We start from the raw sequence: 17837 nt of genomic DNA on the forward strand, positions 1-17837 counted from the left end.
ATCTGTTTTTCAGTTTGCATGAATTATAAAGCAATACAGATGAGTAGATAAAAACAGCAGTATAGTGAGTATCTGGTTGAATAGCGCAGACAGAGCCACACAGTTGTCTTGGGCTAACTGTAGTCAACAACTGGCACTACACAAGAGCGTGCTCTGCCCACACTGGAAATCAGACACACGAACATGAGCCTCGTCACACGGTTATCTCAGGGGTGCTGGGAAAACTAAATCAAATCTTTCTTACAATGACAATACTTACATAAAGGTTAACATCTTGGTTTGGGACGTAAACACCATACGCCGTGTCTGCTGATGTCAGGATAAGATCCATAGGTCTTGGACTGGTCAGATTCACAAGAAATAAATTGTTGAGCTGTCAAGGAACAAAGAGGGAAGTTTAAATTAAACTCAAAATGTGAACTTACAGATTTGCATCAACTTTTGTTTGTGATCATGTACAATGCACACATCTACTGTATATAATAAATCCCTCTAATGATAGTGAGTGGACTGCCTCGGTTCAAAGAGACGGCTCAAGAGACTGGATTTAAGTTGGAGTTGCTGAAAGTGTATTGAAAGTTAGTGTGTGTCCCATTGTTTATACGTTTAGAAAGGCAATTTATGATTTTATTTTCAAATTAATAATAACAGATGCAGCATAATTGTTTTTGGAACAGGAAGTTGAGTCTGCTGTTACGACTAAGTCGTCTTCCCAGAAGTCCTGCTCTAATCTACCTGGAATGTCCGACTGAATAATGAATGGCATTTCCCCTTTGAGCTCATTGTGCCTGTTTTAGGTCCAGTGTGTTTTCCTTAAATACTTCTAATGAGCCTTATTGTCCTAGTGTCGCGTGCTCCTCCCGTCATCCCTTTGTACCTTCAATACTTTCTGTTCAACCCTGGATCATTACTGACCCTGATCATTCATCTCTTCTACTTTTGTCCCTGTGCTGTCAAGATACAGTCCATTTCTGAAGGTTCTTTGCTGGTGCAGTTTCCAGTTATTCTTTTGCTTCTCTCCCTTCGCTTGAATTGGCTCCACTAGTATCGTCTCGGCACAACGCCAGAACCTTGAGTCTTCCAGCCGGTGCGTGACATCAATGGACCCTGCACCAAGAGGGTCCGTCCTTTGAATTTCTCAGAGGCCAAGTGCAGAGCTTTAACTCTTTTAGCAACCCATAAATCAGTGTGAAAAAACAAAGTGATAAGGAGGAATGTAGCAGGAGGAGGCAGGGGGAGGCAGGAGGGAGGCAGGGGGAGGCAGGAGGGAGGCAGGGGGTGGGTGGGTCATCCAGACCTGAAGATAGCACTAGGGTTAGTTTGTTTGACTTTTAAAAACATTTGTTTCACTTTTGTTTTAAAAATATGACTTCAAATCTTACAGATCTTGACACATTGTGTATTGGGCTTGTGAAAAAATATTTGTTGTTTAAACATTCCCAGTACCATCATTTATGAACAGTTGTTTGGTGTTAGTGTCACTTCTTTATCTTAACAGATTATGAATGACATCTGCTCTTTCTCTAATTTTGTTATCTATGTGTTTGGGCAAAATTACAGAAAACATTTACCTTAAGGCTGTAACCTGTAACTGTTTGCTGTAACCCGACACAACATTTTTCAAGTGGGTTGGTTGATAGGTAAATTCTTCTTTTTTTTACTTTGAAGGCAAGAAAAAAGATCCAAATCGCTGCCATTTTTTGACTCCAGACGAGTGACCGCCAGGGGTCAGGCTTCAACAGTCAATGACGGAAAACGTCGGGAAATTTTAAGATATTTCAATCGACCGCCGCTATCCTTTATTTTGGTAGCGAAGGCGAGCGGGGGGAACATGCGGGGGACACGCTATGAAATTATTCTACACAGCGCTTTGGGAAAGAACGGTGGGTGAGTCGGCGAAATATTTGAAAAATAAAAGAATTTGGCACCATTTTGACAAAATGCTGATTTTTTATACCGGTTCGGTCGGGTTACGGCAAACAGACATATTCTTTTGCTCAGCCTAACCAAAGTATCTGTCCATAGACAGATGTGTTGACATGGGTCTTTTGCTCAGTTCAAAATTCTAGACAAGATTGGCATACAGGTCAATAAAAAGAATCATTGAAAAGAAGATGATGGCATGTCCCTGACAAGGCACCGGGTTTGTTGTCAGTTTGACAGATGGTTAAAGCTGACAAAGCAACATTTTAATGGTAACTTCTGTCATTGGGCACAACGCAATTTTGATCTCCAAATCTGATATGTGGTTCTGCCTATTCAGAATGAATACTTATATAGAATATTTAAAGAATACTTAAGCATACTTGGCATGAGCTAATCAAAACCTACCGCTTGAGTGAAGATTAAGTTGAGGATATGGACTTCTCTGCTGTCTTTGCTGATGAAGCTTGTCCAACATCCAGTCTGCATCTCTTTCACAAAGATCCATTGATTATCATTTTTATCAGTCGGGACACATGTCTGACTGGACCCTGCAGCAAAACAAATGGCTTATGTTAACACTTTAAAAGTGACCACACAGTTTACACCTCAAAACATAGAAAGCTAAATACATAGTAATTAGATATATGGCTTTTATATCACAAATTCCATGTTGATGTTTGTTATTAGTCATTTAGAATGTCCTCCCTTGGTGCTCTGAGAGGTGATGTTAGATGGCAGAGTAGACGGACATTGTTTAAAAGGGGTTCGGCTGGTTCACGTTTATCAGCTTTGTCAGAAAGCCAGGCTGCAGTCATCCATCACTAGTTTTTCACTATGCTTTGCTCTGTGTATGTGTTTAACCTGGAGATGCCTGTCTCACTGGGCGTGTGGTATTAGACTAGCACTAGACTAGATCCTCAATGTGCACTTTAGGTTCAGCATGTATTTTATACCTCAGGGATAAAGGTGCAACAGAATTTAATTGAATTTAATTTAACCATCTGGTATATCATGACAATAAAAGTTATGTTTTATTTAGTAAAAGAGTAAAGTATTGTATTGTTTAAGTTTGAGTTTATTTTCAATTTGCTGTTAAAAACCACATTGGAAGTAAAGTGCTAGATCAGAGTCCAAAGTGCATTGGTCAAGCTTGTGAAGGTTGAGGGAAGAATGTTTTAGCATGAGAGGTTTTTCATTTAATAGGACGATATCTTCTTCTTGAAGGGTGAAGTTTGAACATGGCTCTGCCAGGGTGATCAGAGAGGTTCTGAATGATACAAAGGGCTCAGTTTAAAAGTCTGTGTTTGTAACAAGCCTCAAGAACAGGAAGGTCACAATTCACAGTTGTATTTAGCTGAGTGGACCACATTATTTAAAGCTTTCCTCTTTTTGGCTGCAATGTTACTGAACCACACAGTAATGGCCAACAATAAGACTTTCAATGGTGCAGCAATAAAAGTTCAGCAGTCTAGAGATAAGACACTGACAGGCCTAACTTACAATGCTACTTGTGTTTTTGTTCTAGCTCAAGTGTTCGACCAAATTTAAATAAGAAGGATGAAAAGAGTCACTGAAGCAGAGTCAGGCAGGTATTACTTGGGCAAGGAGACAATTCATACACGACAGTAGAGAGAGGGCTGAAGGCAATTGCAAAGAGACATGTGTTTAAACACAATTAACCCCATTGTCTCCTGTAAGCCATCCCCCACAGTTATTACTTTCCATCTCATATAACATAACTGGCACAGGAATGTGTCCTTTGGACACAGGTGAATGGAATAGAATGCACAGTGTACACTAAGAATGGTTACAGAGTACAAACTAGTGTGAGTGTTAGACTAAGAAATGTACACACAATTTGCACTTTGAGCACACACAATTTGCACTTTGAGCCAGCAATTATAAAGGGAAAATGACAGTTAACCCTAACCCCATTAAAAACAAGTTCACATGTTTTAGTCGTGTTCAGAAGGAGGTTATACACAGTCATAAGTATAAAGAGTGAAAAGCATTAGACTTATAACGCCCCCCCCCCAAAAAAAAAAATGTCAGCAACAAATATTGCGTAGTCTTTTGGCATTAGATTTCATGTTAGGTCAATACAATCAAACACACAGCACTGTCCAGCCAACCACAATGTGCTTTGTTTATGCAAAATCAATTGTGGATCTTAAAAATAAAATGCGTAACTTTTCAATATTTCTGACATGAAGTGGTCATATGTATGTGTTTTAGTAAAAGGACCTCATCTTCCCACATCAAAGTACAGTGTGTACATGGTGTACACTAGAGTTGTTGGCTTTTTATCTCACAGATGAAAGGAACTGACAGTGACATTAGGGGTTCCCTGAGGGTTTATACTGTTAGCAGCCACAGAAGAATCCTCTGATTTGGAATCACACCTAAAAAAAATGCTTATGAGATGAGATCAGGAGTATATTTTTGCACCAGCCATGACTATGAGATCACTGCAGTGCTGGATACATGGAAAAAAGTATCTTCACAGGCAAAATAAGTAAAATAAATGACATTAATAAATGCAGGATGGGAAAATAATCTATGTGATCTATCATTTAGAATAATTAATCATGTATTTGTTCAACAGTAAAATATTAAAATGTAATAAAAAAAAAAAGACAGACAGTTAGAGAAAGACTTAAGAAGCTGCAATGCTTGGACGGTCAACAGGATGTGCTTTATTTAGAAGCAGTACTAATCAAAGACTATGGCTAAAGTGATGCCATCACTGGCAGAGGAGGAGAATGGGTAAAGTTAAGATAAAGCTGTAGAAAAAGTGAACAAAGTCATGTTACATAAGTAACGATTACAACATTCCTGAGTTCTTAGGACGGACAGAAATAATCTTCACTGAACAATCATGTTGTGCATGTACTATGGTATCCAGAAACGGTGTGCTCTTTTAGGCATTTTTAATAAGAATTCGATATGTTGCATTCATGCAACATATAGAATTTGTTCTAGATCTAGAATTTGTTGAATTCATAACACAGATGGTGTATAACTCTGGTTATAACTGTATAGGAGATTTACTGTTTTCGATTGAAAGATCCAACTACAAAAAAAACCTTCAATTCAAGGTGAATTGAACGTTTCAGCAACTCGGCCTTCATCAGGCAAATGGGTGACTGAGGTTGAGACTGAGGTTTGAATAGGAGTGGCCTCATGAATAGGATTGGTAATTTAAAGATGCCAAAGCATGAAGTGAATAGAAAATCATATATGTCAGTAACCAAATAAATATATACAAACTACTAATAATTACATAATAATTATGTTAGAATAATCCACATCAATCAATAATTGTGGCTAATACATTATTACTAGTTGAGTAACCGGTAAATAAAAAGTCCCCTTGCAAGTAAAACTGTGTTCAGGATTTTTGTCCTTGTTAATTCAGCGTTACGCACACTTTCTCTAACGCACCTGCTGTAGAACATGATATGTGAGGCGCTGTCTTCACAGAAAGAAAGATCCAAAAAGTGAATCTACAAATGTTGAAACTTATATCATATTCATTATTGCGTCTTTGTGTGCCCGTTTTGTGAATAGGACCAGTAATTACAGAGCAATGGACAGTCAACAAATGTACAATCTTGCAGTTTAGCAACAAGTTTCTGATATCTGACCTGTCTCCAGCTCCATTTGAAACTTTAGGGATTTCAGAAAGTTGCAATGTTTGGTAATTTTACACATCCACTGCAGCATCAAACATTTGGACTCAATTAGTAAAAGCACTTCCAGATGTTTTGGATTTAGTTTCGTAACAGTGAAGATGGGATGTCATCTTTGATCCTTTTCCATCTGTCTTATTCGGCCTCAATCTGCAGGTCAAGGCTGGTTTCCTGTTATTCTGGCCTTGGTTAATGTCTGTTGCTCAGTATCCACATCCATTAAGTTATTTGGCTTGTGTTGGGCTGTGACAGAGTCAACGGCCCATGACTGTTCCCTCAGAGGTCCTGGTATAAATCACTGGACTGTGTACTTGTGTGTGGGACTTCCCAGTCACTTTTTACGTGTCACTATAGGGTATGAAGAGCATTCATTTTGGCCTCTTGACCCCGGAAATGCCAGTGGCCTCGCTAAGCGGTTTGCTAGTAAATGAGGTATAGAAGAACCATTCCTCTCCGCGTCCTCTTTATCTACTTATATCAGTCCCCTCCATTTCCCATTCCATGAGAAGACATGTTTATGCTTGATGGTTGTTTTCATCTGTCTGATAGCAGGAGAGCATCCAGATATAGTAAGAGTATTGTTATGGACAACTGGATCGTTGTCAAAACACAAACCAACTAAAATCAAAAGTATTGTACCAATTAAGTGTCTTCAATGTATTTCTTTTGACATTTAGTTTACAACTAAATTTGTATTATTTTAAAATCCTCTGCAACACTACAATGAACAGCCATTATGATATCAATATATCTCCCAGAAGCATGTGCCATAGTATTTCATAACATTTAAAAACAATACTTGACTTTAAACGGGACTGGGAATCACAACACGTTACTTCAATTTAATTTCTATAAGCCACATTTCAACTGGCCCGGGTTTAGAGACCGGTTCTCTTTGGAGAGTCTCAGGACGCTTCTGTTGATGGAGCATTAACATAAGCAGAAGGTTCAAGCTAGAGTAAACAAAAAACACATTCCGGTTTATCATCAACTTTTTCTGCATTTACAGTACAATTTACATACAATTTTGTATCTTGACGCGAGTGAAGGAAACCGCTGATGCTACCATGTGCTGGATTCCTCTGTCAGCTCAACAAATAAAGTTATCATCATTGGAAATATGGATCAAGTCAGCGTTTGGTGAGGATGGATTATTTTCAGTTTTTTGCAGTTTCATTTTTGCATTAGTCTGTGTTCTCTTTTGTTCTGGGGCTGAAAGCGAGCCAACAGCACCATAGGGCTCCAGACTTAACGTGAGCTCTTCACCGCAAGATCACATCCCCAACACAGCTGGACTTGCACCACGTGCAGTATGCGCCCGGGGTAAGTGAAGACTCAGACCTTTGAGGCAAACAATGACTTTCGGCTAAACTTTCAAAACATTTGGAAAACATTTGAAACGGCCAAACAATTGAGGACGCCCCTGCTGGCCGAGAGGGCCTTGAATGGAGAACTGGATGTGATGGTATGAATCTATGGTTCAACATGTTCAGCTTCAGTCTGGAACATTACACTGCATTTCAAAAACAACGGTAAAAACACAATGGAAAGACTTGACGGCACATCAAGAAAAACGGTCCGCTCTATTCCCCAAGGTCTAGGGGTAAACAGTGTGTGTTCAGACCTGGACAAGTCCTGCCAGCCAATGGGGAAGGTCAACTGCCCTATCAAAGAGAGAAAGAGAGAAAGAGAGGAGAGCGAGATGAGAAAGAAAAAGAGGTGGAAGAGAGAGATATTGGGGGTGCGAAAGAAGAGAGAGACAGGAGAGAAAGAGAGAAGAGAGAGAGGGAGATACGGGAGAGAAGAGATACAGGAGAGAGATGGAAGAGAGAGTGAAAGCGAGAGACGGAAGAGAGGGGAGAAAGAGAGGCAGAGGAGAGAAAAGAGAACTTCAAGGCTGGCTCAAGTCTCACTAAACTCCTTACACACACATTTATACACACACACCTATTGTCCGGCCGTTTCCGCAGCCGCAGATTGAGGCCTGACCATCCACAGGAAGGTAAACAAGCGCTTATCAGTATTCTGCAGGGGCCTGCACTGTCCCTTGGCCTCTCACCCCACTACAATTATAACACATTACACACAAAAACGCCTGAACATCGCAACTTCACCAAACTACAGTTCTGAATTTATGTCTGAAAATAGTGATTGACCTTCTCAGTGTGGAGGTTTGGCACAGGCTACGTGGTTCTGCAGACTATGAGAGGAACTGAGGCTGTGACATGCAGTCTGGAGACAGACTGTCTTCACACAAGCTCTGTTTACACCTCAGGGAGCCATTCGTCCATCGCAGCATCTTTGTCGGAAGTCAGTAAAGACCGCAAGAACAACGGCGGCACATGGAAGGTCTGTGGTTCACTTCACTTTCTCTCAAGACTTGACCTGCTTAGGAGGGAAGCCATTTAGAAAAAGCTGACTGTACTAAGGCGTTGTTCTGTTGTGTTGTATTGCATTTCTTTTTGACATTTTAGATTTTATATTGTACTGTCACTAGGAAGTTGGTCTTCTATGCATTTGAACCAGAAGAATCCAAGGAAACATTTGCTTTATTGTCGTGGTTAAACATACTAAACGTCAGCACGTTTTACATCATTAATCCCTATAGGAAAGACCCTGCAAAGCTTTATTGAAGAAAAAAACATTATTAATCATTCAAGTGTTAATTGGGGGAAAGACCAACTTGTTTAGCTGGGTTTCATGCTAAGTGTGTGCAACTAAGACGAACAGAAGTGCTGGAGCTTCATTACACAGGCTCTGCTCCCAGTCATTTAAGATTGATGTAGCTTTACACAACATGCTTGGTAACAGATTAGCGTTCTTTTATGAACAAGTATTTTCCAAGTAAACAAGAATGGTTTCCCATAAGAGGGAACATTAACAATCAAGGATTGGATAATTATTTTTATTTTGGACAAGTTTGATGGTTTAAGTTAAAAGTAGTTGGACATGTCATTACCTTTTAAATCAATAAATCTTGCGGAAAGACTATATGCTACTTAAACATTTGATTAATAAAAGCCAGAGAGAAAACATTTCACGAAATAAACACAGGGAGATGACAGGCTGTATAGCTGTTGTTATCCTAGCAGCTTATGTGTGTCACTCGAATATGGAATTTACACCAGGAGCTTCAGCAACACATAACAAAGCTGCATCTGCACGTGTATTGAAAATATCACATTTATATAGCACTTTTCGACCTTTCAGGGACCATCAAGGAACTTTAAATCAGAAAACTCCCTGACCCATTCACACACTCACACACACTCACACCCATTCACACACTCACACACACTCACACACACTCACACCCATTCACACACTCACACACACTCACACACACTCACACCCATTCACACACTCACACACACTCACACACACTCACACCCATTCACACACTCACACACACTCACACACACTCACACCCATTCACACACTCACACACACTCACACACACTCACACCCATTCACACACTCACACACACTCACACACACTCACACCCATTCACACACTCACACACACTCACACCCATTCACACACTCACACACACTCACACACACTCACACCCATTCACACACTCACACACACTCACACCCATTCACACACTCACACACACTCACACACACTCACACCCATTCACACACTCACACACACTCACACCCATTCACACACTCACACACACTCACACACACTCACACACACTCACACCCATTCACACACTCACACACACTCACACCCATTCACACACTCACACACACTCACACACACTCACACCCATTCACACACTCACACACACTCACACACTCACACACACTCACACACACTCACACCCATTCACACACTCACACACACTCACACACACTCACACCCATTCACACACTCTCACACACACTCACACCCATTCACACACTCACACACTCTCACACACACTCACACCCATTCACACACTCACACACACTCACACACACTCACACCCATTCACACACTCACACACACTCACACCCATTCACACACACTCACACCCATTCACACACTCACACACACTCACACACACTCACACCCATTCACACACTCACACACTCACACACACTCACACCCATTCACACACACACACTCACACCCACTCACACACTCACACACACTCACACCCATTCACACACTCACACACACTCACACCCATCACACACCACACACACTCACACACACTCACACCCACACACACACACACACACACTCACACCCATTCACACACTCTCACACACTCACACACACCACACACTCACACCCATCACACCACCACACACACCACACCCACTCACACACTCACACACACTCACACACATCACACACCACACACACTCACACCCATCACACACTCCACACACTCACACACACTCACACCCATTCACACCACTCACACACACTCACACCCATCACACCCACACACACCACACACACCCACACACTCACACACCCACACACCACACACCCACACCCTCACACACTCACACACACCACACACACTCACACACACCCACCCATCACACACTCACACACACTCACACCCATCACACACCACACACACTCACACACACTCACACCCATTCACACACTCACACACACTCACACCCCCACACACCCACACACACCACACACACTCACACCCATCACACACCCACACACACACCACACACACCACACACTCACACACACCACACCCATTCACACACTCACACACCCACACACACTCACACCCATCACACACTCACACACACCACACACTCACACACCTCACACACACTCACACCCATCACACACCCACACCACCACACACACACACACACTCACACCACTCACACACCACACACACTCACACCCATCACACACACTCACACCCATCACACACCACACACACTCACACACACTCACACCCATCACACACCACACCCCACACACACCACACCCCACACACACACACCACACCCACCACACACTCACACACACTCACACCCATCACACACTCACACACACTCACACCCATTCACACACTCACACACACTCACACACACTCACACCCATTCACACACACACACACACCTCACACCCATTCACACACTCTCACACACCACACACACTCACACACTCACACCCATTCACACACTCACACACACTCACACCCATTCACACACTCACACACACTCACACACATCACACACTCACACACACTCACACCCATTCACACACTCTCACACACTCACACACACTCACACCCATTCACACACTCACACACCTCACACCCATCACACACTCACACACACTCACACACACTCACACACACTCACACACTCCACACACTCACACACACCACACCCATCACACCCCACACACACTCACACACACCACATACACCACACCCATCACACACTCACACACACCACACCCATCACACACCCACACACCCCACCACACCACCCCATCACACACTCACACACACCACACCCATCACACACCACACACACTCACACACACTCACACCCATCACACACTCCACACACACACCCACACACACCACACACCACACACACTCACACCCATTCACACACTCACACACTCCACACACACCACACCCATCACACACTCACACACATCACACACCACACACCCCACACACACTCACACCCATTCACACACTCACACACACCACACACACACACCACACTCACACCAATCACACACTCACACACACCACACCCATCACACACACTCACACCATTCACACACCACACACACTCACACACACTCACACCCATCACACACCACACACTCACACACACTCACACCCATTCACACACACACACTCACACCCACTCACACACTCACACACACTCACACCCATTCACACACTCACACACACTCACACCCATTCACACACTCACACACACTCACACACACTCACACCCATTCACACACACACACACACACTCACACCCATTCACACACTCTCACACACTCACACACACTCACACACTCACACCCATTCACACACTCACACACACTCACACCCATTCACACACTCACACACACTCACACACATTCACACACTCACACACACTCACACCATCACACACCCACACACTCACACACACTCACACCCATTCACACACTCACACACACTCACACCCATTCACACACTCACACACACTCACACACACTCACACACACTCACACACTCACACACACTCACACACACTCACACCCATTCACACACTCACACACACTCACACACACTCACATACACTCACACCCATTCACACACTCACACACACTCACACCCATTCACACACTCACACACACTCACACACACTCACACCCATTCACACACTCACACACACTCACACCCATTCACACACTCACACACACTCACACACACTCACACCCATTCACACACTCTCACACACACACTCACACACACTCACACACTCACACACACTCACACCCATTCACACACTCACACACTCTCACACACACTCACACCCATTCACACACTCACACACACTCACACACATTCACACACTCACACACTCTCACACACTCTCACACCCATTCACACACTCTCACACACTCACACCCATTCACACACTCACACACTCTCACACACACTCACACCCATTCACACACTCACACACACTCACACACATTCACACACTCACACACTCTCACACACTCTCACACCCATTCACACACTCACACACACTCACACACATTCACACACTCACACACTCTCACACACTCTCACACCCATTCACACACTCACACACATTCACACACATTCACACACACTCACACACATTCACACACAATCCACACATTCAGACACACTCACACACACTCACACACACTCACACACACTCACACACACTCACACACATTCACACACACTCACACACAATCCACACATTCACACACACTCACACACACTCACACACACTCACACACATTCACACACACTCACACACACTCACACACACTCACACACACTCACACACACTCACACCCATTCACACACTCACACACACTCACACACACTCACACACACTCACACACTCACACACACTCACACACACTCACACCCATTCACACACTCACACACACTCACACACACTCACACACTCACACACACTCACACACACTCACACACACTCACACACACTCACACCCATTCACACACTCACACACACTCACACACACTCACACACACTCACACACACTCACACACACTCACACCCATTCACACACTCACACACACTCACACACACTCACACACACTCACACACTCACACACACTCACACACACTCACACACACACACTCACACACACTCACACGCATTCACACACACTCACACACATTCACACACATTCACACACACTCACACGCATTCACACACACTCACACACATTCACACACACTCACACACACTCAAACACACTCACACACACTCACACACACTCACACACACACTCACACACACTCACACCCATTCACATTCGCATCTTTGCCATAATTTGATAAATTCAACTTTATTTTATATTTTCACAGCAACTCAGCTAGTCCAGTAAGATTTGAGGGACCCCGGGGCCAGTCCCATGTATTTTGTCCCATGAGTGTGACAAATAACTTCGTCAAAAATCATAATTGAGTGTGTTAACCTTTTGGTGTTTAAATTTAGATGATGATAAATGATAAAACTGGCACTAAAGTAGAGATTTCTGATGTTGTTGGAATCTAGTGACCACAAAACATCCTCTTTTACATGTGACTGATGAGGACACAAGCTAAATTACACAAATATTATGAAACAAACATTTAATCTAATAAGGGGTTTGGGTTTTAATTAATTTTAATTTAATGAATTTGTATGTGAAGGAGTGTTCAATTTGCTGTAAGTCTGGGTAGCAGTGGTTGAGTCTGAGCAACGGCCAGCGATAGATTTCAATGCACAGAGCCCCCACTAAACCTGGTGATAGATCGTGTACGTTGCAGCCAGGTAGTTTTTTCAATATTCTATTCATGGAGTATTTGGTTCCATCTTCACAAAATGAAACTTTCACTTTACAAAAATGACATCCAAATATTAAAGGAAGCGTTTGGACCGAGAAGAAGTATTGGACATTGAATTTAAAGTCTATTCCCATCAACATCTATAAAAAAAGGTGATTCAATCTCCTGAGTTTTAATGTTGGAAATGCAGTGAGAACTGTAAATGAACCGAGTGAAATAATCAGACATGTGCAGTCTTCTCTTTGAGTCAGTGTCTACTTACTGACATGGAAGTGGCGGAAGCCCAGGGAGGAATCGACTTTCATATCAAACATTTACACAGACAGTGCTACATCTACACTGCCGGGATTTGTGCTCTCTAAATACACACTGATCAGAGAGGCACCTTTTTCCACAGGATATAGCCCAAAGCTCCGACAAGATACTGAAGAAAGTTACTGCAGCAAGAAATGACTATATTGACCTTTTTGACCAATACATGAGCAATAGTACTTCAATTTGTTCACTTTTCAGATTACATCTTTATAACAAGTAAAATTACATTACATGCTGACCTTTTATCTGGCATGTAAGAGTAAAAAGTTGCTTCTATTAAGGACAACAAATCATATCTTGGTGATTGACATCATCTAGGGATGGGAAGAATACTTTGAAAATGTATCTTGTAGCATTTTCTGTTACATGTATTACATGGCCAATTGAAATACTATATTCTGAATATTTAGAATACTTTCACATTTAGGTGCATATATATTATAGTGTAAAAACAAAACAACTTTAGATCTGTTTCACCATTTGCTATAAATCACTGATCACTGATTAGAGATGCACATTTTTGGGGGAAATTAAGTATCCTGAATATCATCAAAACATTAACAATACCGGAATACATTTACTCAAAATAAGTATTTTAAATAAATATGTATTTTCGTTACATGTACAGCAGGGCAGGGGTGTCAAATTCATTTGGCCCGCGGGTCGAATTTCGGCGCTCAGACTGGGTCGCGGGCCAAACATAACGTAAAACATAAAACAATTAAAAATGTAAGAAATAAATAGCTTTATATAGCCTACGCTGTTTTTGAAGCAATTACTGGATCGATTAAAAATAAATTACAAAACGTTTGTTCTCATAAAACTGAAATGTATTAAGAAAAACAAGTATAATTTCACCAACACTGTGCTTCAGTTTATGTGCATTACAACTTCAGATCACAGTTGATCTGCAGTATTTAGTTACTTCCTGACACCTTTTTCATCCCCTTTAATAGAAAGATTGGTATGATATCAGACTCTAAAATTCCACATTGGTCAAGCTGTGAACATAATTAAAATGATGAGCTGTTAAAAGTAATTTAATGTATTATTGGAACATTGTGTTCCTTGCCTGGATAGTCAGATTGACTTTCTAAAAAGAATGACACCAAGTAGGCTACATGCCAATATCTATTTACTGAAATTTAAGTCTTGAAATACAAAGAAAATGGTCAATATTAGTCTCTATAATAGAGCCCCTGGCCAAGAAGTGCAAATTGTATCTGCAAACGTAACACCGGTTCGCTGTTGGCCCTCACTGCAAAGTATTTACTCACACTGGCAAAAGAAGACTAATGTGCCAGCCAATCATCATGAAGCTGGACATGCACAATTAGCGGTCAAACTATAGAAATGTCCGAATTTCCAGTACTGCCTTGTGTAGTCAACCCAATAGAGAAAGAGAAGCGGGGACTGTACCATTAGTAAGGCTCCCTAACACTCTACTTTCAAACAGAGGAAAAGCCCGACAGTCTGAGCTGGATTGTTATTTGGGAGGGGCATAACAGTGGAGCAGATCAAAATCGGTCTGAGGCAGCGACAAGCGGTGGCGTCTCCCTGCCACCCAGTCTGCCTGCTGCCTGCAGAGGCTCACCCCACTAAAACAGGGGAAGTGGGCTGTTTGGACTTTCAACGCCATTTTTAACATGAGTCTCTTGGGAATTCCCACAAGTGTTACATCACATTTTGTGTTGCCTTAACTCAGACCTGTTCCTCTTCCTATCATTTGCTCTTTTAAATCGTTAAACGCTTTGCTTTCCCAATCTTGCTTTGAAGCACTTATCTGCTTTTTGATAGTCACATAAATTTGACCCCCCTCCCCCTCTTCCCTCACTGTCTCCATGAATCGCTCTTTATGAATTCTGTTATCTCGGTTTCTCCATCCGTCTGTCTCGCCAGCCACCATCCTTCCATCTCTCTACTCCCCCCAGAGCCGCCCGCTAATCACTTTTGTACTTTTCTTATGGCCCGTGCAAAGCAGACAGGCTCTTAGGTAAGCACAAATGCAGTGGGGGTCTGCCAGTCGAACATGGTGGCAGCAGGGGGCATATTCATGACTTCCCTAACAGGAAACGCTGAACAGAATACAAAAACGTTGTATTTTAATTGTTTTTCTAGCCAATTTTGCACTTGTCTAGACTAGATATACTTTGAAAATAAGCTGGCGAATTTACATCAGGAAAGACTCCATAGGATTAATGGCGACCAAGATAAGATGTCACTCATAGTTTCAGAAACACCAAAGAAGCGAATCTGAGAAAAGATCTGCTTAATGGAGGTAAAAGGTTTAAGAAAACGTCTGTTGCCTCAAGTGGCTGCATGGCTTTAAAAAGGCAACGCAACAATTATATGAGCTCTAATATTATTACCAAATAATCAATAAATCTTGCTGCTTTATCTATTATACACTTCAAATCATCTATTTCTATTTGGGAACATCTGAAGTAAGTCATGCATCTTTATAATAGATACATTAGAACAGCAACACAGCATTCATGTCATTTATTTTTTTTAAACCATAGGGCATTTTCCTCTCAAGACCAAGCAGGATTAAAGCAGCTGAGGTCCGCATTCAACGTTTTAATGAAGCGACTGAAGTTGGCACAAACAATTTCCATGTAGAACAACTAAAGGGGATTTAGCAGAGTTGTGTAGCCACAGGAGGACAGAGATAAAGCCACAGACTGGAGCGTGTAGGGCCTCAGAAAGAACCACCACCATTTGAAAGACAATTAACCTCACAGGGAGCCGGCGCGCTGGAACTAAGGCGGCTCTGATCCTTTTCTCGAGTCTGGAGATTACGCACATGTAAACAATAAAGACAAGAATTGGTGAGCACTAACATGTGGTGAATGTTAACGTCAGAAAAGCTCAAGGATGCCACTGGTGACACTCGAATACCTTGTTTAAACTGCAGTGAACTGACGATATGGTTTCTCACGTTTACCTGATTTTTGGGTTAGGATTATTGTGTGCAGAAACTTCCTGATACAACCATTATTTACTATCATACACAATACAAAATAAAAGTAAAATGCGTTACTGGTCCAATAGTATGAGACCAGCTTTATGAAACCAGGCGTTCTATAGGCAAAAGTAAAGCCAATTTACATTTTCTGGAGTACATTTTGCTTCTGAAATAGTCCTGATTATACGTTTTGATTTCATATGATTATAATGTGACCTGAATTATCACAATTATTGATTAACCCAATAATCTCAGCATTTCAACCCACATTACATATATTATTTAAATCAAGGTCCAGTTCTATTATCGGTCCCATTGGACAGTACCCAAGCTTAAAAGTAGATCTTTTGGTGATTTACGGAGGAGGAGCCTGGAAGCCTAGAAAAAAATATGTCATATAGATTTAGCGTGGCTATGGAAACCGCCGCTCTTGGACGAAATAATGGACACCATTAATATGAACATAAAAGATTGTTATACATCTGATCCACATTGAAAATCAACCCAATGCCATTGCATTTCTCTGCTATGTGCGCTCCAGCTTTTACTCAGCAGCTTTCAAAGAGGAAACACATCAGTAGATAAATGTATGGGTGTAAAATAGCACGGAACATGGATATTGATGAGAGCAGGGTAAGTCTAAAGTTTAAAAGACTTTCATGTATTATGTTAATGTCTGGTTGTACTTGGCTTTCCCTCATTTGTCAAGGAGCAACCATCAATGCAAAGAAAGATTACATTGTTCAAATGACTTCAGCCGGCCAGGGCAATACAGGGATGTGTGAGAGCTGAATACAGTGCTTAATTTATGTTCTTTATTGTTTGCTGTTTTATTTTTCTCCTTTAGTAATATCTTTTCATGAACTGCTAAA

At 41.9% G+C, this 17837-nt stretch overlaps 1 protein-coding gene across 1 annotated transcript in view; it reads right to left on the reverse strand.

Moving 5' to 3' along the window:
• eng (endoglin) overlaps positions 1 to 17837 on the reverse strand; it is a 33272-nt gene that overhangs the window by 10566 nt on the left and 4869 nt on the right. The window contains exons 3-4 of the mRNA XM_072453167.1: positions 2332 to 2474; positions 260 to 373 (exon numbers count right to left, since the gene is read on the reverse strand). Coding sequence (XP_072309268.1) covers positions 260 to 373; positions 2332 to 2474 — 257 coding nt within the window. The remainder of the gene's footprint in view (positions 1 to 259; positions 374 to 2331; positions 2475 to 17837) is intronic.

This window comes from Eucyclogobius newberryi, unplaced genomic scaffold, assembly GCF_026437365.1.
Source record: "Eucyclogobius newberryi isolate DKJ021-1_F unplaced genomic scaffold, fEucNew1.0.hap1 SCAF_2, whole genome shotgun sequence".
Lineage (NCBI taxonomy): Eukaryota > Metazoa > Chordata > Actinopteri > Gobiiformes > Gobiidae > Eucyclogobius > Eucyclogobius newberryi.